Source organism: Arvicanthis niloticus, chromosome 13 (assembly GCF_011762505.2).
Source record: "Arvicanthis niloticus isolate mArvNil1 chromosome 13, mArvNil1.pat.X, whole genome shotgun sequence".
Lineage (NCBI taxonomy): Eukaryota > Metazoa > Chordata > Mammalia > Rodentia > Muridae > Arvicanthis > Arvicanthis niloticus.
Genome location: NC_047670.1, coordinates 15,112,088 through 15,137,629, shown reverse-complemented (window position 1 = coordinate 15,137,629; position 25,542 = coordinate 15,112,088). Strand labels below are relative to the sequence as shown.

The following is a 25,542-nucleotide window of genomic DNA, read 5'->3' as shown; positions in this document are numbered from 1 at the left end:
TGGGGCTGGTTTACAGGCTCAGAAATTTAGTCCGTTATCAGCATGGTGGGAAGCATCCTGGCACACAGGCATGGTGCTGGAGAAGGAGAGTCCTATATCCAAATCCACAGGCCTGGCCTGAGCATTGGAAACCTGAAATCCCGCCCCCAATGACACACTTCCTCCAATGAGACCACTCCTTCTCCAATCAAACCACACCTCCTAATCTTTTCAAGCAATGCCACTCCCTACAAGGGGTGGGGAGGTGCATTTTCATTCAAAGTCTGAGTTCCAGCCTCATTGTTTTTGTTGATAAAGTTTTATTGGAACACACAGTTATTTCTTGGTCTTTTGGCTGTGAGTACTTTCACAACACAGTGGCAGAGCTGAGTCGTGCAAGCAGACACTTCAATGCAGAGGTACGATTGGGTTTGTTTTCCCTGAACCCCTGCCCCCCTGAAATCCTTACTTTCCACTAATATCATCAGCTATCCTTGGATTATTTTGCGGCAAATAATCGATATTAAGTTTCAAACCTGGACCAGCCCCTGAGGTGCCTATTTAACATTTCAAAGCAGACCTGGACTCTAAGTTCTCCCCGCACCCCTCAGTCCTACCTGTTACAGGGTATGGCTGACATATCTGGCCCTCTACCCTGGCCTCTGCAGTCCAGCTACCCTTCCGCCAGAGGCCCTTTCCTAGATAATCCAGACGTTTTGGTTACCTACTCTCTTTTGTTCTTTGGCGTCCTGGCTGCTGTATTTGGCTTTCCTCTCTCCCTTCCCCTTCTCCTCTCTCCTCCTGGTTCAGGGTCATGGCCCCACTGGACTCTCCTAGTTATGTCTGCTCTGGCTGTGCTCTCCCACGTATCTATAACAAACTTTCTCCTCTGCTGCGGGGCACATGGAACTGTGTCAGCAGACAGAAAAACTGGGAAGGTCAAGCAGATTAAGCAACCCAGGCAATTCTCATAACTGAGAATGGTAGGTGTTTGAATCTTCTCCCAACCGGATTTTTGTCCTGGAGCACGTGACCACGATACTCCACTAAGAGGGAACTGATCATACAGCATTGAGCCCAGAGTTCTCCATGCTAATGAGGTATCTAGATGGGCCCTGAGGGTTTAACCAATAAGTTTCCCTTCCTGGATATTCCTTCCTGCAAAATGTATTTAATCTCTGGTTTACCGTGAGTAAGTTGTATGCATCCTTTCCTGTCATAAATAAACAGTTTAGATAAGCAAGGACTGTCTCTCTCATCTAGGACCACCGTTGAGGGAGGCCTTCATCATACGGAGCCGTTCCTAAATCTCCTGCCGAAGGCCTCTGCACTCCTGGCCCTCCCCCTGAGCTAAACCAGATTCCCCTGCCCCGGTCTCGGTCTCGTCTCAGTCCCATGACCCCCATTCTCAACTATTCCAGGTTCCCAGCGGCCTCTGTCTCAGCCCTTGCCGTTTCTCATGTGGAGAAACACAGGCTGGGATCCCCCTATCTTAGGCTGCGTTTCGTCTCCCCTGAGTGGCATGTCAGTGTCCATGAGCTTAGCACCCCAATGGGGAGAAAGGAACTTAGTCTATTGCCCCTACATTTTGCCTCCCCAAGTGGCGTCTTGCCAGTGGCAAAGCAAAACACAGAGCAACGCTCCGCCGTCCCTAGTGGCTTCTGTTTGTCAGGAAAAGCCTTTGCTTCCCTTTTCTGCCTTCAATGGCCAACTACCTGTGGCAAGGGGCAACTAGTTCCTGATTAACCCAAAGAGCCTGCTGTGGATCAAAGTCCCAGGCTCTTCTGGCTTATGCCTCTCCTCCCACTGCTCTCTGTCCTCTAAACCTGCCGTGTCCTGCTGTCTGTCGTTCTTTGCCACACTCACACCCACACCCATACACACTCCAAGCCTGAGACCGCCCAGCAGCTTGATTTTCCCAGTGAACTGCTTTTCTACCCACAGACTGCTCCAGTTCGGTTTTCTTTGTTCAGCGTATTTTCTAATGTTTTATATTTTATTTTATTTACATCCTGGTCACTATTTCCCCTCCCTCGTCTCCCCATTCCCATCCCCCATCCAGTCTTCCATTTCTCTTCAGAAAAGGGCAGGCCTCCAGTGGATATAACCAGCCGTGGCATATCAAGGTGCTGTAAGACCAGGCACCGGGTCTTAGTGAGGTTAAACAAGGAAGGCAACCCAGTAGGGAGAAAGGGTCTCAAAGGCAGGCAACATGGTTAGCGACACGACAGTCCCCGCTCTCACGATCCGGAGTCCCACAAGAAGACCCAGCTACACAACTGTAACATGTATGCTGAGAACCTAAGTCAGACCCATGCTGGCTTCCTGGTTGACAGTTCAGTCTCTGTGAGCCCTTGTGGGCCCTGGTTAGTTGATTCTGTGGGTTTTCTCGAGGTGTCCTTGGTCCCTCTGGCTCCTACAATCCTTTGTTCCCATCTTCTGCAGGATTCCCAAAGCTCTGATTAAATGTTTGGGGTTTTTACAATATATTTTAGTAATTGTGATTCTTGACATGGTCCTGGATACTTAAAAAATCATGGTGTGTGTGTGTGCGCGCGCACCAACATACATTCCATCTTGCTGCCACCTACTTGCCTTTCAATGTATAGGTTTCTTTACATCTTTTTCTCTCTCCCCTTTTGGTACTTGTGGTCATTTGAATAAAACTGGCCCCATGGGCCCATGTATTTGCAAGTTCATATATTTGAATGCTTCATCACCAGGGAGTGGTGGTTTTTGAAAGGATTAGGAGGTGTGACCTTGTTGTGTGTCACTGGGCTTTGAGGATTCATTTTTTAAAAAGATTTATTTTATGTATCTGAGTACCTGTCTTCAGACACACCAGTAGAGGGCATCGGGTCCCACTACAGATGCTTGTCAGCCTCCATGTGGGTGCTGGGAATTGAACTCAGGACCTCTGGAAGAGCAGTCAGTGCTCTTAATCCCTAGCCATCTCTTCAGCCCGGCTTTCAGGTTTCAAAAGCTCATGCCAGACCAGGTGTCTCTCTCTCTCTCTCTCTCTCTCTCTCTCTCTCTCTCTCTCTCTCTCTCTCTTTCTCTCTCTCTCTCTCTCTCTCTCTGGCTCAGGTTACAAAATTCTCAGCCCCCACCTCCAGCACTGTGCTTGCCACCCTGCTCTCTACCATGATGAAAATGAACTCATGGTCTAAACTGCAAACAAGCCCTCAGTTAAATGCTGTATTTGTAAGAGTTGACTTGATTGCTGTGGTGGCTTGAATACGCTTGGCCCAGGGAGTGGCACTATTAGGAGGTGTGGCCTTGTTGGAGGAGGTGGGTCACTATGGGAGTGGGCTTTGAGACCCTTCTCTTCTCCTAGCAGCCTTCAGATGAAAATGCATAACTCTCAGCTCCTCCTGCACTGTGTCTGCCTAGATGCTGCTATGCTCCCACCTTGATAATACTTGACTGAACCTCTGAACCTGTAAGCCAGCCCCAACTAAATGGCCTTCTAAGAGTTGCCTTGGTCATGATGTCTCAGTAAAACCCTAACTAAGACAGTCGTGATGTCTCTTCACAGCAATAGAACATGACTAAGACAGGTAGGAACCCTGTTCAAGTCCCTCCTCTAAGAGGAAAATGGCCCCATCTCTAAGGGCACTGTATAGATGCTTCATCTGTTCATATAACTTAGCATCTTCTGAAGATGAGAAGGGTCTAAAAGAGTGTTGCTTCCTCTACTTCATTTGCTCACAAATTTCTCATTGTTAGACCACGTAAGATGTATTTACTTGTTTTTGCCCTTGTGCTAAGCAAAGAGTCATCACTGCAGACTGTAAGTTTCATGAAGGCAAAACGTTTTCACATTGTTCTCTAATGGGTTGGGCAATTCTTGGCATGTGGGTTTTGTTTCATGTCTGTTGAATACACAAACGATATCACACCAATCTCTCTCTTACCTTTATTTATTTCTATCTCATTTCAGTACCAAGTTCTAGTCTCTGGTGTTGATGCTCTTGACTCTTCTCTAACAAAATTCTCAGCTACTAGAGCTAAGGGGACGGATTGCATAGGTCTTCCTTCCCCTTTCCCGTGAGGGCTAGTGCAGATCCAGGAGCGCAGTGGTTGTTCTGTGAGTTCTCTGAATTAGAGTGGTGCCATTCAGTTAGATAATTCTTAAAAATGAGGTTGAAGTCACACACAGTTCACCGTTTGTGTGCTATAATCTTAAATCCAGAGAAGATGACAGGTCACTGAAGAAGGAAGGCACAAAGTGGGCCAGGTCTATTCATTCTTATACCCTAATAGACAAGGTCCTTTTTGAAAATTTTATTGGGGGAGCCATATTATAATTTTTAAAAATGTGTGTATGGGTGTTTTGCCAGCATGTATGTCCATGCACCATGTGTGTGTAGTATCTGTAGAGTCCAGAAGAGGAATCTGGAGTTACAGATAACTGTGAGTTACCACATAGGTCTGGAGAATCAAACCTACGTTCTCTGTAAGAGCAGTAAGTGCTCTTAACCCCTGAACCTTCTCCCCAGCTCCAGGCACCAGATTTTAAATGTAGCTCGGTGTTAGTGTGACTATGCATTCCTCTAACAACTGTGTAAACCATGTCCTGCTGGCACAGAGTGACTGTCTACCCTGCAGAACATCTGGTAATTAAAGATACCCATGTTTATTGGATTTGATTAGTTCACCATGTCCATAAATGAAAATAAACGTTAGTTCAAAGTAGGATTCTGAAGTAACTACCAAGAGATCCATTTTTTTCAAGTCAATTAAAAGGTCGTTATCATGTGTCCTATCTTAGATAATTTATATCTCTTGGCTTTATCGTATCCTTTTGGAAATTAAGGATACTATTTCTTCCTTCTCCTCTGGGTTCCTTTTTTTTTCTGACCTAGTAAACTTTGATTCTTTTGCTCTTTCTGTCTGCTTAATGCAGCTAAGTTTTACACAACTCCTACACTTAATGGCTTCATTCCATAAGGGCCTTTATCAAGGCAGAACATCTATGCATGGCTTCTGTGATTGATAGCATACTGACCCTAGAAAAGCGGTTTTAATTACTAGCTCTGAAATGCCCAAAGGATCCTCAGACCTCAGTGCAGTGAGGCTGAACCACCTCTTGATTTTCTAAGTAGGACCTAGGAGGGCCTATTTGTCCAATTAAAGCAAACTGATGGGGATGCAGTAACCCGCCGATTGGGAGAGTCCTCCTGGCTGCTTGGGATGATACCCTCAGCCTTTAGCAACAACACAGAACATACAGAAGGCACCCAATAAATCGCCATCATTGGCCAATGAGGGCTGCCGGTAAGGCTGATTTACTTTTCTTTCTTTTTAAGACATGCATGGGCTTTCAGGTGCTTGTAGAGACCAGAAGAGAATGTTGGATTCCTTCTAAGTAGTGTTAAAGCTGGCTGGAGTCAGCCCTCTACCCGATGAATTCTTGTCAGCTAGTTGTAGCCCGGGTAGGAAGTGTTGTATCTGGATGTCCATCTTAGGGAGCAAGTCTCTCAGGGGATAGGAGCATTCTGGGATGACCATAAATGAATGGGATACCCAGCCCATCTCTTAGTCCACCATTTTCGGGTAGTCCATGAATACGTTTTGACCCATTGGCCTGGAGGAAGCCCCTGTGTCTATCAAAAGTTGGGTGGCTCCACGCCACCCTGTCTATTTCAATAGCTGTCTTCACACAGAGCTAATATCTTCGACACTTGGGGTGTTTTTCAAGGCCTGGGATTTCCTGGCCCTGGCTTCTATTTGTTAGGGCCCTCTTGGACCCCAAAGCTGGCTCCTTTACTTGCAATGTGCACACTGGTCTTTATTTTAAAAAGTTTATCTCCCTTTGATTGGAGCCCCTCTTCTCTGCTTTCTGAAAATTTTTTTCCCTGTCACCTTTTTCTTTCTAGTCTCAGCAACTTTACACTAGACCTTTTATCTTCTAGTCTATCATTTCTATTTCTCTCTTCTAGACTTAGCAACTTACACTAAATTTTTATCTTGTCTGTTCCTTCTTCTCCAGACTTACTAAACCTTGATGAAAATAGTGGGGTCTCGTGTAACTCTTTCTCTCAAGATCTATCAGCAGGATCTGGCGTGGGCCTTTGGGTGTCCCTTACCTTCTGTCACATGAAGGTCTCAGTCACATCTGGTCCGAATCAACCCGCTGCTGACCACGGCCTGATCAATTGATGGGGTCCCCAATGTCTCCATGTCTGAGGGAACATTCTTTTTCCGGTGTCCCCTCTTGTTCACTTCTGAAGACCAGAACCTGCAAGGGTCTTGTGAAAGAAAGGCTCTTATCTTATTTATTGTTTTTGATCACCTGTAAAGCAGTAAATAGTCTCTTAGAACTCTGTACAGACTAGTGTATCTGTGAGGCTGCATGACTATTGTTTATATCACACTAGAGACTACAATTAGTTCAGTCTACAAACAGTACCTTGTCCACAGGTGTAATGTGAGCTCACCTCTGAAGCTCCAAGAAGGAAACCAAATCAGAATGAATAGTCTTATCCACAGTATTTCACAGCAAGGACTATTAAGATGACACTTATTTGAATTTAACTTTTGACAAAATAGAAACTTTGGTCATAGTTCTATAAAAACATTTTAAAGAGTTATTTCTGATTAGAATATTATTTTAGAAGTGATATACAACAAGAACAATAAAGTAAACATTTTTATGTCTAACATAAGAGCACAAGTCTTCACCACTTCTTCAATTTTATCTTGTCAGAACGCTCATCTTTGAACCAAATCTTAATGAAAATCTCATATAAATAATGAAATTGTCTCAAACAGTAATGGCTAGAAAATCTATCAAAACTGAAGCATATATATATATATATATATATATATATATATATATATATATATTCTGACTCAGGACAGCCTGTAACTTTTAAGCTGTAATTTTAGAAAAAAAAAAAAAAGCACTCCTTTACTTATTAAACTGGGAAAAATCATTATCAACTTTCTTTTTCTGCTGGTGCCCTTCTCCTGGCCACAGAGCAGGGCGAATTATCAGTTTTTCTTGTGTAAATCAAGACTGCCTCACAAGTAAGTTTTAAACTAAATTAAGTAAGCAGTTTTAACCAGTTCTTTTCGCTTTTTAAAAAAATAATTAACTCTCAGGTGAACAATCTTGCTGCGGCTGTTTGTCTAGCTGCCCTGGCTCCACTGCCAGTTTTTTTTTTTTTATCACCTGGGTTCTCATCTATCTTCATAGGCAGCAGGTGGAATACTGCCGATTTGTTACAGCAGTGACCTCAAGGTACCCAGTACAGCCGCACACCAAATTAGGTGGCTGTTGCATGCTGTTGCTGTGCTGGGGAACCACGAGTTGTCGCCCGCCAAGTGCGGGCTGGGTGAGGGCACCCTCCATGTGCTGTTACCTGGAGCATACCCTACATGCGGTAGGCGGGCTGTAGGAACACAAACCGCGAGCACGAACCGAGGTAGCTGCCCCTTATTAAAGGACCTGCCCGCCTTTCTGCAGCTGTATTCTTGTACCTGCGGCTTCATTCCTCTCTCTGCCGGCAATCATGTTACCTATTTTTAACTCAAGATGTTTAACACAGTAGATTAACAGCTAACACACAGATGATTTGCCAAGAAAAGACACACACACATATAAAAAAACAACACAAATAGCTCACCCCTCTCACGGGTGGTACATAAAACACAGATAGCTCACCCCTGCCACGGGTGGCACAAATAACACTTAACCACATTTGGTCACAACCCCAGATGGAGAAGGATTCCACGTCTTCTCCCCAAGTAGGAGCGCTCAGCCTCTTGAAACCTGACGGTCAGATCCCCTGACCTTCTGGAAAGCCTCTCGCCTTCCCCCTGAAATCCAACGGTCAGATCTCCTGACCTTCTGGAAGGCCTCTTAAGAGAGACTCCAATAACCAGACAATGCGGTCAGTCTTCACAGATTCAGATTTAACAGATTCAGACAACTTGGTCAGCCTATGCTGGACCAAGTCTAACAGATTTCTAACACGCCAGCAATGAACAACCCAAAAATAGACACACTGCCATGAAAGCATAACAACCACGGTGGCCATTTCTGACCTTTTCTCTCTAGTTTCATTGTTAACACACAAAAAGACTAACAAAAAACCCGTCTCAATCGCCAGTGCCAGCCAAGAGGGATTCCACGTCCTCTCCGGCACCTAGATGCAAACCTGTGCTAGCCTAGAGGGATTCCACGTCCTCCCCGGCACCTAGATGAACCCCCAAACGTCTCTGGGGGTGCAGCAGCTAGTGACTCTCCAGCACGTCTGCTAATCACTCATTTGTCTCTTCTTGAAACAAAAATGGTTTACTGCCCCTCACGAGACAGAAACAGCTGCCAGTCCAAACCGAAGTGCACTTTTCAGAAACCAAATAATTCAGACAGACGGGCACAAACAACTTAACCAAACAACTTAAACAAACCTAGACAAAACAGCACACGAGACATCAGACAATTTAGCAACCCCCGCACATGAAAAACCAGAAACCAGTACATGAAAAACCAGGCAATTTATACAAAAGGTCACACAACACCCAAAAATCACAAGAAACCATACCTGGATGCAATCAGCAGAGGTTTATTAGGGGAGGAGCCGGTGGTCAAAACTACAAGCTCTTTAGCTCCAAGAGCAGGGTTTTGGCCTCGAGTGGTGGGTTAAAGGGTCTTTTATAGCATGGGGTGGGGGGAGGAAGGCATTTTCGCACGCTTACACATGAATGGTTGCATTTTCGCGCGATTACACATGATTGGTTGTTTTACAAATTTTGAACATAGCACTGGGAAGATCAAGGGAGGGGTAACCAAGAACAGTGGAACATTTCAGAGAATCTAGCCCAAATGATCTAGAGTCATGTGAGATCACTCTGCACACTCATTCTTCTCAAAAATGTGGTTTTCACCATGCTATTGTGTCCTATCCTGCCATTTCAGATTACTATCTTTACTTTTTCCAGCTATAGGGCTATAGCCCCACCTAGGTGGTAGCATCTTTATCTGTAGTCAGGAATGCCTTCCTGCCTTGGGCGAGGCTTGGGGAAAGTAATCCAGCAAGTGTCCTTCACCTGGAATGTGAAGGCCTGAAATCTTATTTTCAGTTCCGAGTTCTGTAAGGCGAAAAATCTACACATATTTCATAAAATGGCCTTTATAATTTTTCACTCTACACACTCTGTTTACCTCATGGTCATCGTGTCCCTCATAATCTATGAGCTGTGTGGAAATGCTAAGCAGGTCTCCAGATGTAAGGCCCCCACGAATGGAGGACCTCACCCAAGCCTTGGGTATTTGCAGCCACCCCAATAACTGCAAGACACCAAACTTGATGTAATCAGCAAGAGGCATATTTTAATCAGTATACTGAGGTCAAGACCTGTAGCCCACGCAGGGGCAATGGGGTCTGACCCCGGGGCTTTGGAGACAGAGAGAATTTAAAGCCCAAAACCACAACTCGGGGGTGGGGGGAACCACAATCCAGGGGGAGTAAGGGAGGGCTATTGGAGAGCACCTGTGGAAAGTCCCAGCCCATTATTCAGTTTGTGACAGGGTACAAGGAACAGGCTATTCTCTAAGAGCCTATACGTAATCAGCCAAGTTCCTGGTATCCAGGATGTATGGGCACGCTGAGAACTCCCAACTCAAACTCTCCTGGTATCCAGGGTGCACAACTCAAACTCTCCTGGTATCCAGGGTGCACAGGAACGCTAACTTGAACTCTCAGCTCAAACCCTATTCAATCTATCTTATGGTCAGTTTTTAGTTTCTGGTACCCATAGCGCTTGGTCACGCTATCTTGAACTCCCAGCTCTGAACTCTATTCAATCTATCATCTATTTTATCTTGTGGATAGCTAGTTTCCTAGGACCCAGAACGCAGAACAAGCTGATCTGCACTCTTGACTCCATCTGTGGAAGGTTTAAAAATTTTTAACCCTTTCACAGACCCTCACCAGGCGCAGATTAATGTCAAACACCACCTTCAGAAAGAACTTAGAGGTGCAGACTGTCAATAAAGTTAGGGTAAGATGTTTTTGTTAATGGTTTTGACATAGAAAATCTTGGGGAACAAATCAGAATTCAGAAAGGCACACTTGTGATAATTGAGCAAGGGAGTTTTTGAGGTCAGGGAACAAGAACAAAGGCAGTCCAATCAGTACTAGTTACCATGCTAAAGCTGTGCTGGTGATCAAGGTGATGGTTAATTTCTTGTACCCATTCTCGTCCCCAGCTTCCTAATAGGACTTAATGAAAAATTGTTAATGAGTAGATGCACCCTAAGGATCCAACGTAGAAACGACTGATCATTTTTATAGAAAGGATTTGATTTGTGATTCTTTTCATAAGATTACTTCCTAAGATAAATAATAAAATACTTGATCCTTTCTTTACCAGTAAGAGAATTGTCTGAGAAAAAAATGCCTTGCTTACTTTTTTTTTTTTTTTTTTTTTTTTTTTTTACGAGACAGGGTTTCTCTGTGTAGTCCTGGCTGTCCTGGAACTCACTCTGTAGACCAGGCTGGCCTCGAACTCAGAAATCCACCTGCCTCTGCCTCCCAAGTGCTGGGATTAAAGGCGTGCGTCACCACCGCGTTACGTTTTGTTAATGTATAACAAGCTACTTAAACATGAATGTACATGGGTTCTTAGGAATAAATTGTCTTTCACCTGCATTACTTTAAACATTTAATCATGTAAAGGCTTTAGAGAACATGATGATTTTATACTCGTGGAGCCACATTGTAATTGTTTGTACTGCTTGAGAAGTTTCAATGAAGCATATAAGCTATGAGAGAAAAAATTTAAGTTGTTTAGAGTTTGTTGGAACCTTGGTTCATCCACCATATGAGGGGTGTGTGTGTGTGTTTGTGAGAGTGAGTGTGTATATGTGTGGAATGTGTCTGTATGTGTGAGTCAGTATGAATGTGTGTGTGTGTGAGTGTGTGTATGAGTATGTGTTTGAGTGTGTATGAGTGTGTGTATGAGCATGTGTATGAGTATGAGTGTGTGTATGAGTGTGTATGTATGAGTGCATGAGTGTGTGTGTGTATGAGTGAGTGTGTGAGTGTGTGTATGAGTGTGTGTATGAGTGTGAGTGTGAGAGATTCCTCACCCTTTTTGCTAGCTCCAGAGACTTTTTTGTTGACTGCAAAGCATTAAGTTTTACTCCCTCAGAGAAGAGGCTGTTTTAATTATGAGTATGTGAGTGCAGTGCTGTGGAGGACAGAGGCATCAGGTCCATTGTGAGAGACGGTTTTGGGTGCCTGGTATGGGTGCTGGGAACTAAACTCAGGTCCTTTGGAAGATCAATACATGTTCCTAACTGCAGAACTATCTCTCAAGTATTCCAAATGCTTGTTGTTAAAACTATTTTTTCTGAGTCCCTTTATCCTGAAAATGAAATAAAATTGGTCTTACAATTTTATAAAAATTCCATTACAAAGGTAAATTTTTAATGCCATTTATTTTTCCAAATAACACATGGCTCAGGTAAGCATATAATACTCTCTAGCCTTGTGGTATGCAGACCTGAAACACTTCTTCACCACACTATAGTCTCATACCTGGAAGACTTTCCCCCCATTCATTCTAATATAAATTGTAGAACTGAGTTTCATTGACCTCTCTGGGACCTGTGTTCGTTCCCAACAGATCCCTACGGCTAACAGGATGGGCTTGGATCCTATTTGAAGCTGGACTAGAATTTGGACTTTGGAGAACTATGTGGAGGGAAGTGTGGAAGGGTTGGTTTCTGAAAAGCAATCAGACACTTAAACTGGAAGTAAAGAAGAAGAAATACAGATTAACCAAGGGACACAGCGAGAACTCCATGTTCAGATTGTCTACTTGAAGCACTACACACATTTATTATCAAATTTCATTTGTATAATGACCAACAAAATCAACACCATCTTAGAGGAAAGCAGCTAAAAGGGGCTGGGAGGTTACATCCAACCTACATTTCCTGTCTTACCAAGTACAAATGAGGCAAAAGAATTGTTTATAATTTATAAGTTCATAGAGAAAAATAAAAATCAATAGTAAGAAAAACTACAGAAATGACATAAATACATGGAAAGCAAACAACATACTCTCGAATGAATGCTGAATTATTTAAATTAGGGAGGAAATTTAAAAAAAATTTTTTAGACTCTAATGACAAGAGCAGAAGTTATGGGAATCTTTGGATACAACCAAAGGCAAGTAATTCTAAGAGGAAACTTTTTAGTGCTTACATTAAAAATGCAGAAAGCCGGTGGTGGCCCATGCCTTTAATCCCAGCACTTGGGAGGCAGAGGCAGGCGGATTTCTGAGTTCAAGGCCAGCCTGGTCTACAGAGTGAGTTCCAGGACAGCCAGGGATACACAGAGAAACCCTGTCTCGAAAAACAAAAACAAAAAGACCGGGGGCTAGACAGTTTATAGGAAAGATTTGAAGAGCAGTTAACATCAGTGCTTTTGAAATTGTTCCATGAGTTAGAAGAGGAACCAACACTACCGAGCTCATTCCATGAAGCCAGCACTATCCTGATTCCAAAGTCAAGTAAGCTATTGCTAGCTATAACAGAAAGGCAGAGGTGAACTGTTTTCATGTGCTGTGTGCTAGTTCCAAAATGGCAGTGCTGGTGACCATACCCTACACAGAAGGGCGTTGGCTGGGTAAGCAGGTGGGACTCTGATTAACAGGAACCTCCTAAACTCCACCCTTAAAGGTTGGCAAAGACATCTAATACCAGCTCAATCTGAAGAGCCTGTGTTGTAAATATCTCTTTTATTTCTTCTGATGAAGGGACGATAAGAACCATACCCAAGCTATGTTAATACATGGCCTGGGCTGAGCCCAGAGCATGTCTCTCTCTCATCTAACGATACCTAGGTCCATGTCTGAGAGCTTCTAGCCTTACTATAATCTAATCTTCCAAGCTGATCGATTCAGTCTGGCTTCTGCCTGAATTGCTCTTCTTGGCCTCAAACTAGCTTTGGGGATATATTCTAAACTTCTGGCTCCTTCTCATTCTCTGGATTGTTCTATCTTCATCTGTGTCTAGCTTGTTCTCTGCAACCTGTCTCTGTAAACCTGCCATAGACAGGTACCTTTCTTCTCTCTCTTGTTGGTCTTAAGTAACCTCTTTTTCTTGTGCTGTTCTTCTGTCTCTGACGCATTCTGTCAAGTCTTTCTGAGTCAGCACTTTGTCCACCCTTCAATTAGATATCACTTTCAAACATGGCTGCTTCTTTTTACAAATGAACTGAGAGACTAGATCTTTTGGGTTCAGACTCTATCTTAGAGAACCTGACCTAAGGCTGAACTTGAGTTAACTAACAGACCGGTACCTAGCACCAGTTTCCAGGTTATTCCCCAACAAATCTGCACCCCCAAGTTACAAGCCTGCCCCTGACACTTCACTTCCTAACAACCACCAATCAGGAGGAAAACAGAAATTAATTTAAGTTTCTGGTTTGGCTCCCAGCACCAGCCAATTATGGTAGAGGCCATAATGGCCCCCCAGTCATATGTGTGTCAAGTTAGATACCCCCTTCTTGCCTCTATGCTTGCCTGAAACTGGGCTTTGGGCCCCCTCCTGTTCTCCTGCATCAGAGACGGTGGCATAGCCCAAGCTGGAGCTTGAATAAAGAGACCCTAATTCGACTGCATTGGAATCGGCTCCTTGGTGGTCTTTTGGGGGTTCATGGATGTTTCCTGGCACAACAGAACCTTACCTTGTTAGGAACTAAAGGTGTGTACTAAGGGTGAGTCTCTTTTTTTTTTTTTTTTTCAGCCAAATCATACTGTTATCTAGGGTGTGTCTGCATTTGTCTGGATAATACAGACCTAGAAGGTCTTTGGATGTCACCTCATGCCAGACCCACCTTGTTGCTGGATTAAAATTCCTCTATGTTGTATCAGTTCAAAGACCTCTCAGACTATTTACTGCCATATAAAATCTGCTTTCTTTTCTTTCTTTTTTATTTGTTTGCCATTTTGCTTCCTCTCCCACAGAGATAGTGTGAATGCTAAAGTTGTATTCTAAGTTTAAATTACTGGGCATAGGAGATCTATAAAACAAACATGCCTGTAACCTGTAAGCCTCACTTGCCCAAGGACGTATAACTTCTGGAATGCTGGAGACTGTTGCTTATGTAAGATAGTAAACCACAGTGCTTTCTCTTCTGTAACCAACTTGGTTGCCCCAACTTTACAGGATGAGCGTGATCACATGTAGGTGGAGGTAGGCTAGAGGTAAATAAGGAACTACATCAGGATGTAAGCATGCTCCTGATTGGACGAAAGTGAGAAGTACTGACCTTTTAGGGTTTACCTTTATAAGCCTCTTACTAATTTGTAATTTGGTGCCATACTCTGGGAATTCTAGGTATGTACCTGGACCCTGTTCATCGAACTGGCCAGTATTTAGTAAAGCTTGTTTTAAATTTGGCTCAAAACTTGTGGTAGCAGTTCTGCTCTTGCTGGTGGCATTGACCATAGCCCTGGTACTCTGATTCCGGTGAACCATTCTTTCTAACCATGGGTGGCCCAGTTCAGTGGTTTTACACCTTCAGTTATTCTCCATATATTGTGATGGCTTGTGCTTCACTGCTAAACCAGGGTTCCCAAGCCCTTAAAACCCTGCATATGTATAAAGTGGGCTTACTCAGTTGACTTAACACCTGTGAATCTAGTTGACGTCACTAAAGTAAGATGAGCAGCCCAACACACAAAAAAGTTATCTTCTTTAGTTGGCTTTCCAAAAACATCCCTGCTGTTCCCGTTCAGAAGTTATTTCTTATTAAGAACCCAACACAAGCAGATCATTGAGTCTGTGGCAGTGGAGTGGGGTGACATCTCCAGCACGGGGTCTAAAATTATATCTGTTCAGCTCTAAAATTGGCCTTTTCACCAATTTTATCAAAACCAAGCGTTTCTTGTGCCAAGGTAGCTGTAATAAAAATACTTGTGCACGTGGTTTGGGCAGTCCTTTGACACAAGTGTCAGGTCCCCCAAGATTTGCCCTTTCTCAGGGCTACCTTTTCTCATTTAGAAAAAAAGCCCTCAGAAGCGTAAACGTTCCTGCTTGATTAAAGGAATCGTTCTTCTTTCTGGCAAAGGGAAGTGTAGCTTTTTCATGAACTTATTGCTGTAGTGTCTGTCAAGGTCACTGCCAGCCTCTAGGCTATCCCCACTCTCCCTCATAGGCTGCCTTTCTCCCAAGCACAGCTAATTCATTTAACCCAGGCTAACCACCCTCCTCACCAATCCCCAACATCTCTTCTCTCTGCTTTCCCGGTAGACATCCTTGGTACATTGGAATACAACGTTTCCCTTTTCACCCACGCGGAGACTAATCTGGTTTTTTTTTACTGCGCCCATTTTTTTCTCGCTCGCTTGCTTGCTCTCTCTCTCTCTCTCCCCCTCCCTCCCTCCCTCCCTCCCTCCCTCCCTCCCTCCCTCCCTCCCTTCCTTCCTTCCTTCCTACATTTCTTTCTTTTTTTGTTTTTTTTGAGACAGGGTTTCTCTGTGTAGTCCTGGCTGTCCTGGAACTCACTCTGTAGACCAGGCTGGCCTCGAACTCAGAAATCCACCTGCCTCTGCCTCCCAAGTGCTGGGATTAAAGGCATGCGCTGCCACTGCCCCGGCGCGCCCATTTTTTCATTCTACAAGATGTGAAAAAAATGATGTTTATAGAGTATATTATTTTCGAACTATATATGAATTTCTTAATAAGTTCACAACACTGGGCAAGATTAATATTTGCAATTTACTGAAGAAACCTTGTAGGTAGTCAGGACCGTTTTCAAGGTCCCGCTTAGAAGAAAAGCATGGTACAACCGACATAGGCTTCTTCAGCAGTGACCAGCTGATGCGCGTTTGTATACTTTGAACTCCTTAGGCCACCGTCGCCGGGTCCTCTATAGACTCCTGCGCATGCGTGCTCTTGGAAGACTCTCCGTTTCCCCGAGAACCGGGAAGGACGTTGGTGTAGAGGTGAGAATGGTGGAGCGAGAGGAGCTCCTGGGGTTTGACAACTGCGGTTCTCGGCTTCTCGTGGGGTGCCGAACTAGGATGTGCTGCACGTCCCAACCCAGTGGAGCCGCGGGCCTACCTTTCTCGTGGCCGCGCTTGTCCCCGCCGCGTCCGCAGGAGGCTGTGGACCTGGCGGGTCTTTGTGCTTGGGCGGCCCCGCCGTCTACTCGCGTGCGCTGTCGGGGCCTTGGAGGATCTACGGAGCCTCCGCCTCTCTGGTGGACGGCCCGGCCCGTTTCCTCTTGTATTTTGCCGCGGCCAGGGTGACCTTGATTGGGTCGTTTGACCTGTGGGGCCTACGTAATGGGTGCGACCTTGGAAGAGACGCAGGCACCGAGGGACCCCGGTGGTCGGCCTGGTGGGGGAGTAGGACTGGGAAGCTGGAGGGTCCCTGACCTGTCGCGCCTGCTCCATCGGCTCTCGGGGCTCTTGCTGGGCCCCAGTCCCAGGCTCAGTGACCTGAGGTCTCGTCGAAGGCTTTTCTTCGTAAGGGTAAACTCTGAAAAGGCAACAGCTAGGTCGCATCTGTCTTTCTGTGGATGAGGGCACTTCTGTCGTAGTTTTTTTTTTTGCTCATCGGTTGCTGGTTGAGCCAGTACAGCCTTGTTGCGGATGGTGGAACTGCATAGGAGAGGGCAGGCAAGGATGAAGTTGCCTAAATCACTGAAACCTTGCAGGAGTCAGGCCAGGGTTGTAGGCACTAAAATAGCGTTGTGCATGTAGAGTTTATTCAATCCCTTACCCTGTTCTAATTTGTGCTTTTATTTTTTTACTTTTTGTTGTACTTGTAAAGGACATTGGCTGCCATGAGTTCCGGTTCTCTGTTGCCGAAACCACAGATGCGTGGTCTTCTGGCCAGGCGTCTGCGGGTTCATATTGTTGGCGCATTCACTGTGGCGCTGGGAGTTGCTGCTGCCTATAAGGTATGTGCTTGCTTTTTTGTGCTTTAGGTCACAAGACATTTGTTTAAAACATTTATCTTTTAAACTTAGTTAAGAGGTTTTATAAAAGAAACTCTTTATCTTCCAGATATTTCCCTCTGATACTTTCCATAGGTTTCAACGTGACAGGAACCTGTGTAGTTGACCCTATCTTCAAATGAAGCTGTGTTTGCTATATCAAAGAACCAGACTAAGTGGTTTATACACAGAAATTTGCTTTCTGACAGAGTTGTTTTGTTTTTGAGATAGGGTCTTACTATATAACCCTGGCTAGACAAGACTGCAATGGAGCCCATGTGATTTGCCTGCCTCTACCCACTAAATGCCGGGATCAAAATGTGTGCACCACGATACTCCCAGTTTTTAAAATCAGGGCTAATGCTTTCTGAATCTTTTCTCTTTTGCCCTCTTCCTCACGTAGCCTTCTGTAACTGCATGAATCTCCTCCTATAAAGTTAGGGCCAATGAGGTCATAAAATTATGCTGTTTTCATTTATTGGGATCACTAACAAGTTTCTGGCTCTCCAACTATGTTAATGAAAAATAATTTTTCTAACAAATAACTCATGGTTGGCTTGCCTAGTATATTATGGTATTCCAGAGAAACAAACGCAGCATGATGTATTTGCATGCACACTTAAACATGACCATTGAGGATATTGAGAGACACCAAGATTTATCGAATCTCTTTATTGGGCTGAAAAGTCCTACCACAAACCATTTAACATTTTTAGAAATGTTCCAATTCCCAGTGTTCCAATCCCCTTTCTGTTGCTGTGATTGATAAGAACTGATCAAAATCATCTTGAGGAAGAAGGGTGTGTTTAGCTTGCAGGTTACAGCCCGCAGTGGAGTCGGAGTGCTGCTTACCAGCTTGCTTCCCTCATTTGCTCAGCTGTCTGTGTAACCTAAGACTACCCGCCAAGGGATGGCACTTGCCCTCAGTTGGCTGGGTCCCCCTTCACCAGTTAGCAATTAAAAATGCACTTCGGACATGCCTACAGGTTCCCTCTTCCCAGGTAAAGCTGACAACCAAGAAACCTGATGTTATTATAATTTATTCTAAGTCTGGAGCTCTGAGCACCAAGGGAATGTTGGTATACTGCCCAATACAGAAGCCTTGGGGAAAAGAGCTAGCTGTTTTAACAGCTTATACCAGTATCCTGGTACAAGTCCCAGAGTTGGAAGTCTAGGGGCTTTAGTGTCTGTGGGGGAAAGAAAATGGTGTCCCTAGCTCCGGAAGAGTGGAAATTTATTTGCTTTTGTTTATTTGTACATTGGGTGACTCTGTTTACATTGTGAAGTGGATCACTGTTAGTCAGGTTTCCTCCAAAACCAGCCGCATAAATCTCCAGCTGTCTGAACCTCATTAGCCCTGTCATGTAGATACTAACTTAACTATTATATATAGTGAGGGACTTTAGAGAGTGGCACTGGGAACCTTCCTCTTGTTCTCTTGTTGGAAGAATTGGGATTTAATTAGGAGGAACAGTAAACTTACTGGTGCTTACTTCATTAGGCTACTCCATTAGCTAGCAGGATTCTGTGCGGTTCTGTAGCCCTCACCACTGTGGATTTGCACTGTGCAGTTGTACTGTGTTGTGCAGGATGACTGAATTTGGGAAGATACGCCAAGCAGGGTTTTATATTCCAGACATGGATTTGGATCACCAAATGCCAGCCATGGCTATTGCTTAGTCTTTGATCCATTGTTTTAACTCCACCTGGTCTCAAATACCATTCCTCCCCTCTGTGCTGATCATCTGTGTGTAAGACAAAAGCCAAATGAACATACCTCTTCCTGGTCTTTTTTTTTTTTTTTTTTTTTTTTTTTTTTTTTTTTTTTTGTTAGCAGTTTTATTAATAAAGGCGTTCCTTCCAAGTAATCAGTCTTCATTTTTGGATTCTATTCCCTCATTTGCAAAATGACTCAGTTCTTGTTTTAAGTGTAAATTCCCTATAACTTCTTGGCATTTTCTTATCTTTTAAATCTGCCTTAGGCTTCTTTAAAATCCACATTCTCCTTAAGCTGAGCCAGGACATATTATCATGTTACCATGTCAACTGGCAGTATTTATGGTTTGCTAGAAGGAAGGCTATTTGTTTGTTTTGTACTATCTTTAACGTCACACTCTTCCTACCAAGCACACATACAAATGTGGACGCACAACCTGTCTCAGAATAGGAGTCATGTGTCCCTAGGAAGTAAGGAGCTTCGTCGGGCTGTATTATTGCCACATGACTTCCTTCCATGCAGGCCCCCTCCCTGTCTAGGAAACAGATGGTTCAATAAAGAATGTTCTTAGTTTATTTTGTTTTTAGATATTTCTGATAGTCTGAAAAGTAAGTTCTGTAATTGGCTATGTTACCTTTTAGTTTGGCGTGGCTGAACCAAGAAAGAAGGCGTATGCAGATTTCTACAGAAACTATGATTCCATGAAGGATTTTGAAGAGATGAGGAAGGCTGGTATCTTTCAGAGTGCGAAGTGATTTCAGAATGCAAAGGTAATACAGTCACTTGAAGTTCTATCTAAGATGTGTTTAACTAGTGAAGTAGAAATCACCTTAACTGTGCGGCTCTTACAGAACTGCTCCTGTCTAGGAGAGGGCCCTATGCTCTTCTTCCAGACTGACAGTTAGTACTTACTTTTTCAGAATTGGACCACATTATTTGCCTTTCTTCTTCCTTTTTTTTCTTACTCTATGGGAGTTCTGTGCATGGAATGCATGCCAGAGAACAACTTTGGAGTTGCTTTTCTTCCCACCCATTATGTGGGTTCCAGGGAACAAACTTGGGTTGGCAGATTAAGGCAGTGCTTTACCCATCGACTTGTCTTGCTGGCCCTTTGTCAGTTTGTGACTGGCTTATTTCAGTTAGTGCAGGGTTTTGCAAGTCGTCAGTAATTCCCTCCTTTTTTAAGGCTGAAAATACTCCATTGTATGTTGTTTCTGTGAATTGAACCTGGAGTATTGTCCATACTTGGCAAGCATTCTACCATTGACTACATCCTATCCTATATACATACATATGCATATACATACATATACATGTGTATCTACATATATATATGCATATACATATATATGCATATATATATATATATATATATATATATATATATGTAGATACACAAGTGTATGGATGTTCGTGCTTTGGTAGTGCCTATCTTAAATAGGGTTGATACTTTATGGTGGTTTTGATTTGAGGTTAATGATTTATAGTTTTGAGTGTTTCATGTACTTACTGGGCATTTGTATATTCTTTGGATATATTGGGGATTTTTCCTTCTTCTTATATATGTATGTAAGGTGTGTGTCTGCATGTGTGTTTGTGTGTGTGGCTATGTGGAGGTCCAAGGTTAATATTGAGAGTACTTCTTTTAGTATATAGTATTTTCTCCGTTATTGAGGCAGGATCTCAGTTGAATTCATAGCCTCTGATGAGGCTAGTCTGGCTAACCAGGTTACTCTTGGAATTGCAGATGAGCCACCATGTCTATCTGGCATTTATGTAAGTTCTGGGGATCCAAACTCTGGATTTTAATATGTTACTTGTGCTTTAACCACTTGGCCAGCTCTCCATCCTGGGGATTCTTTTATTCAACTCTGCTGACTATTTTTAAATTTTCCTTTATATTTTTGTCAAACAGGCTCATCCCAGAATTATTGCCAAATCCAGTTTCTTAAAAAACTTTCTTCTAAGAGTTTTATGCTTTTCCTGTCTTTGAGCCTTTCTTTTTCTGCTGTTAGTGGGGATTGTGTATATGAAGTGTAAGCTTTAATTGTGCTATACTTTTTTAGTCGGTGGTTTTCAACCTTGTGGGCCGTGACCCTTTGGGGGTTATGTATCCGATAGTACTTACATTACAGTTGATAACAGTAGCACAGTTACAGTTAGGGAGTATCAATGAAAGGATTGTATGGTGGGGGTCACTGCAGCATGAGGAACTGTGTTAAAAGGGTTGTCATAGGATTAGGAAGGTTGAGAACCGCTGCTCTAAGTCTCTCTCCATTTTAAGATAATTTTTTTTTATGATGTAATGGCAACACCCAGCTTCATTCATTCTTTTTTTTTTTTTTTTTTTTTTTTTTGTTGTTGTTTTTTGTTGGTGGTGGTGGTGGTTTTTTTTTTTTTTTTTTGAGACAGGGTTTCTCTGTGTAGTCCTGACTGTCCTGGAACTCTGTAGACCAGGCTGGCCTCGAACTCAGAAATCCACCTGCCTCTGCATCTGCCTCTGCCTCCCAAGTGCTGGGATTAAAGGCGTGCGCCACCACCACCCGGCCAAGGTAATCTTTTACTAACAAGAAGCTGTTTAATCTAGACTAGTTGGCCAGTGAGCTCCTAAGATCTGCCTGGTTCTGGTCCTCCAGTGCTGGGGTTTTAATGCACACTCATGCCTGACTTTTTATGTGGGAGTTGGGGATTTGAACTAGTATCCTTGCATAGCAAGCATCACATTCTGAACTGTCACTCAAGCCTGGTTTGTTTACCTTGTCAATACCATAGTGGTTTCCTTATATATGAGTCTTCCACCCCCATCTCCTCAGTTCTTTGAGCTATTTGAGGTCCCTTGAGAATCTCTAGATTTTAGAGTGGGTTTTCTTTTTCTACAAAGAATGGTTGGGTTTTTCATAAGGATCACATTAATCTGTAGATTGCTCTGGAGTGTGTACACATCCTAATATTGCAGTCTTTCAGCAGTGCTTTATATCTTTGCTCAGTATTCTATTCATAAGTGTTCTATTAGTTTTGAAATAATTATAAATAGAATTTTTTAAAAGATTGACTTTTTTATTTTAAAGATTTATTTTTTTGTATGAGTACACTGTAGCTGTCTTCAGACACCAGAAGAGTGCATTGGATCCCATTACAGATGGTTGTGAGCCACCATGTGTTGCTGGGAATTGAACTCGGGACCTCTGGCAGAGCAGTCAGTGTTCTTAACCACTGAGTCATCTCTCCAGCCCTACTAAAAAGATTTAAAGTGGGAGTTAAAAACCAGAATTACGCCAGGCGGTGGTGGCGTAGGCCTTTAATCCCAGCACTTGGGAGGCAGAGGCAGGCCGATTTCTGAGTTCGAGGCCAGCCTGGTCTACAGAGTGAGTTCCAGGACAGCCAGGGTTACACAGAGAAACCCTGTCTCGGGGGGGAAAAAAAAACCAAAAACAAACAAAAAAACCCCAGAATTACAGTATCACAGATAAAGCATTTTATGTCTTTGTGTAGCTTGAAGTTAATGTCTAGGCCCCTTTTCATTTCAATTTGAAGAACTCTTGAGTTCGTCTTAAAAGTGCAGGTCTCCTGGCAATGATTTTCAGTTTTTGCTTAGCCAGAAATTTCTTGCTTCTTTTGAGGACCATTTTGGTAAGACACAGTACTCTGACTTGACAGAACTTTCTTTCCTGGGATTTTTTCTCACTTTGTAGGCTGTTGTGGCTTTGAACTCAACCTTGCTCTTTCTACCTCAGCCTCTTTAGTGAGGGAATTACACAGTGTAGAGCTGACATAACCTTAATACAGCCTCTAGTAGTCTGTTCCTGCTAAGAAGTCTGTTGATAGCCTTACTGTGGGTCCCTGTACGTGAGGAGCTACTTTTTATCTCCACTTTCAGGATGTTCTGTTGCCTTTGGTTTTGACAGCTTGAAGACAGTATTGGTGTGGTCTCTAGGCTGATTCTAGTTGTAATTTCTTTTTTCAAGTTTCTTGTTTTCTCTCTTTTGTGATCCAATGTATGTGTGGGTGCACTTGGCATTTTATAAACTCCACTGTTCTTTTTACTTTGTGTTCTATTTTTGTCCCAGACTTGCTAATCTCAAATGTTGTGTCCTCGGCAGTTGCTGGTTGTATCCTTGGCCAACTGAAGTATGCTTTTGAAACTTTAGTGATTCTGTCAAGTACAATGCAATTAGTGTATTACTTTTCTGAGTTTTTTATTTGACTGTTCATATTTTTTGCTTATTGAACATATTTAAGACAGTTACTTTTAAGGATTTTGAAGAAAAACCAAAGTTCAGATTCTTGTGTGTGTGTGTCTGTGTGTGGTTTATTTATGGCTATCCATTTTGGTGTTTGAAACAGGCTATGCTTCCCTCTTGATTTGCCTTGTGATCTTTTTGTTGAAATTTTGGCATTTAGAATAAACCAATCTCTCCCTTTGTTTCTAGGCAGGCTTGTGAGGGGAGACCGTCCTTAATTAGCATTGTAGTCTAGATGCTCAGGCTCCTGTGTCTGCCTGTGTATGTGCTGTGGGTCTAGCTTACCTGCGAACACAGCTACTCTGAAACTTTCCTTAACTTTGAGTTTCATTCTTGTTAACCCTTGAAGCCTTAGCTGTTTTAGTATATTTATTCTTCTGCCCCATGGCTGCCTAGAGCAACACCCACCACTGCTTTTCCTTGTTTCCACCCTGAGTCAAGAACTATAGCACTGTTGCTGTCAGCAAGTCAGGCAAGACAAAACCAGACCTTTGGACAGTCAATCACGGTACAAGTAGGGTTTTACCAACAAACCACAGTCTTTATTAAAGCTAGAGAGAGGGAGGAACCAAAAAATGGGTAATTCTTCTGGGTGATATTGCACCACACTGCAGATGCTAGCAAACTGTTGCGGAACCTGTACTGTTTTCATGGTTTATTACTGGTTAGGTGTTCTGTAGTGTAGCTGGGGGTGCTGCGGTCAACACAGTTATTGTGGTTCTAATACTGTTTATTCAATTGAAGTTTGGGATGAGGCCGGACTGTCTAAGAGTTTGTGGCTATGCTGTCTTGTTGACATAATACAGTTATATTCAAAATTATTTAGAATTATCTATTGCTAGATTGACACTTGGAAACATTACTCTGATAAAGTGGCTTTCTCAAAAATGAACATTTTAAAGGCAGTGCTTCCGACAGACTAACCCAGAAAACCCGGCATTGTTACTACTACTGTTTATTTTTTCGGATCACATGCTTGCCTTTAGTTTCATTCAAGCTTAACAGATGGGCAGAAGGCCGTCTAAATAAGAATTCTGCCCTTTAGTTTGGATTTGTGATCTGCGAAATGAGTTTGATGTGATAAGGATAATATATACTGTTCTTTAATGAGTAGTCCAACTCTACTAACATCGGTTCCTCTGCCAAGATCTGAGGTGGGGAAAGGCTTGTTATACTTTCTATTATAGATGTTTTCAAGGTAATTAATTTTTGCCTAATAGATTTGATTCTACAATGTTGGATTTCTAGTTATCCAGAATGCAGAGATACCATGACCACAGCAACTCACAAAAGAAAGCATTTAATTAGTGCTTGCTTACAGTTTCCAAGAGACTTAGTTATCAGCATGGTACCATACAGGCAGACACGATGCTGGAGAAGGAGCTGAGAGTTCTACATCCAGATTCCCAGGCAGGAGAGAGAAAGAGAGGGAGGGAGAGAGAGAGAAAAAGAGAGAGCGAGCGAGAGCACTTCCCAGTGACACTTCCTCCCAGAAGGCCTAATTCCTAATTAGGTACTACCTAATTCCTCTCTGGTAGTGCTGCTCCCTAGTGAAGGAGCCTTTTGGGGCCATTCTTAACGCACGCACCTGTGGTTGTTTGAATACGTCTCCAGGGTGTTACTGCTGATTTATCATTATAGTAAAAAACAAAACAAGAAAACCCAACAAGTTTATTTCCCATTGGTTGGAAAATTAGTAAGAATGATTTGTATCATATATTCTGTACTGTTAGGATCTGTTAGCACTGATACCACGAGACACAAAGTGTTAATGACAGTTAAGAGCGTAAAGAACAACATGTAGATGCCAGAGGAGCAAGAATGCTGTGGAAATAAAAGGAAGAAATAAGGCTGAGTTAGGGTCTGCCTAGAATGGAAGCCAGGCAGGGTGGTTAGGGAGCTGGGACTGGGTGAAGCTGGCTGCTCAGTAGCAGGACTAGACCTGATGGATGTAGTAATGAAGACTGTGCACCATTAACAGAGCCATTGTGTTTCTCTCCATAGAATCCTTTGGATTGCGCTCCATAGAAGTTCCTTGCTGACCTGTGCTCCTGAACTATGAGACGTGAATGTGTGGGTTAAGGAGTAGCTCCCTTAATAAACAATAATTATATGGACAGTAAGTCTTTGCTTGGTTATTATTGATAATTCGGGGCCTTTAGAATCTGATGCTTATTGTTCTCATAACTCTAGATAAAATATTATAAAGACAACTCCTGCAATATCTGGTCCTGGCTTTGGTGTCCTGGGCATCTGTACTTCTGGTCTTTAGTGGTCCAGTCCTATCAGTAAAATCACAATCTTTGCAGGAGGCAGAGGTAGATGTGTCACTGTGAACCTTGAGTTGGAGGCCAGCAGAGTGAGTTCCAGGGCAGCCTGGAATACATGGTGAGATGCTAACTCTTTATTTTTGGTTGTAAGCCTAGCCTTTAATGGCTGAGCTATCACTCCAGCCCAAGAGATGCCATTATTTAAAGAAAATCTGTCCTTGGAATTCACTGACAGTCTTTAGTATTGCTGCTATCACTAGAAAGAAGAGTTAATTGACTTACAGTTAGAAAAAGTTACTTTTATTAATGAGCCAACAGTATGTATGATGAATGGGAATATGTGTCTAGTCTAAAAACCACTT

The 25,542-nt window shown here is 43.1% G+C and overlaps 1 protein-coding gene and 1 long non-coding RNA gene across 2 annotated transcripts; both read left to right on the top strand.

Moving 5' to 3' along the window:
- Positions 1-237: 237 nt before the first annotated feature.
- Positions 238-12,223, top strand: LOC143434048 (uncharacterized). The gene is made up of 2 exons (XR_013103216.1): positions 238-398; positions 11,623-12,223. It is a non-coding gene; the product is annotated as an uncharacterized LOC143434048 (long non-coding RNA).
- Positions 12,224-15,853: 3,630 nt separating this feature from the next.
- On the top strand, positions 15,854-25,033 carry Cox6c (cytochrome c oxidase subunit 6C). Its single transcript, XM_034516028.2, has 4 exons — positions 15,854-15,954; positions 16,787-16,916; positions 19,311-19,439; positions 24,915-25,033. The coding sequence occupies exons 2-3, from the start codon at positions 16,800-16,802 to the stop codon at positions 19,422-19,424; spliced, it is 231 nt and encodes a 76-aa protein (XP_034371919.1). The 5' UTR covers positions 15,854-15,954; positions 16,787-16,799; the 3' UTR covers positions 19,425-19,439; positions 24,915-25,033.
- Positions 25,034-25,542: the final 509 nt, after the last annotated feature.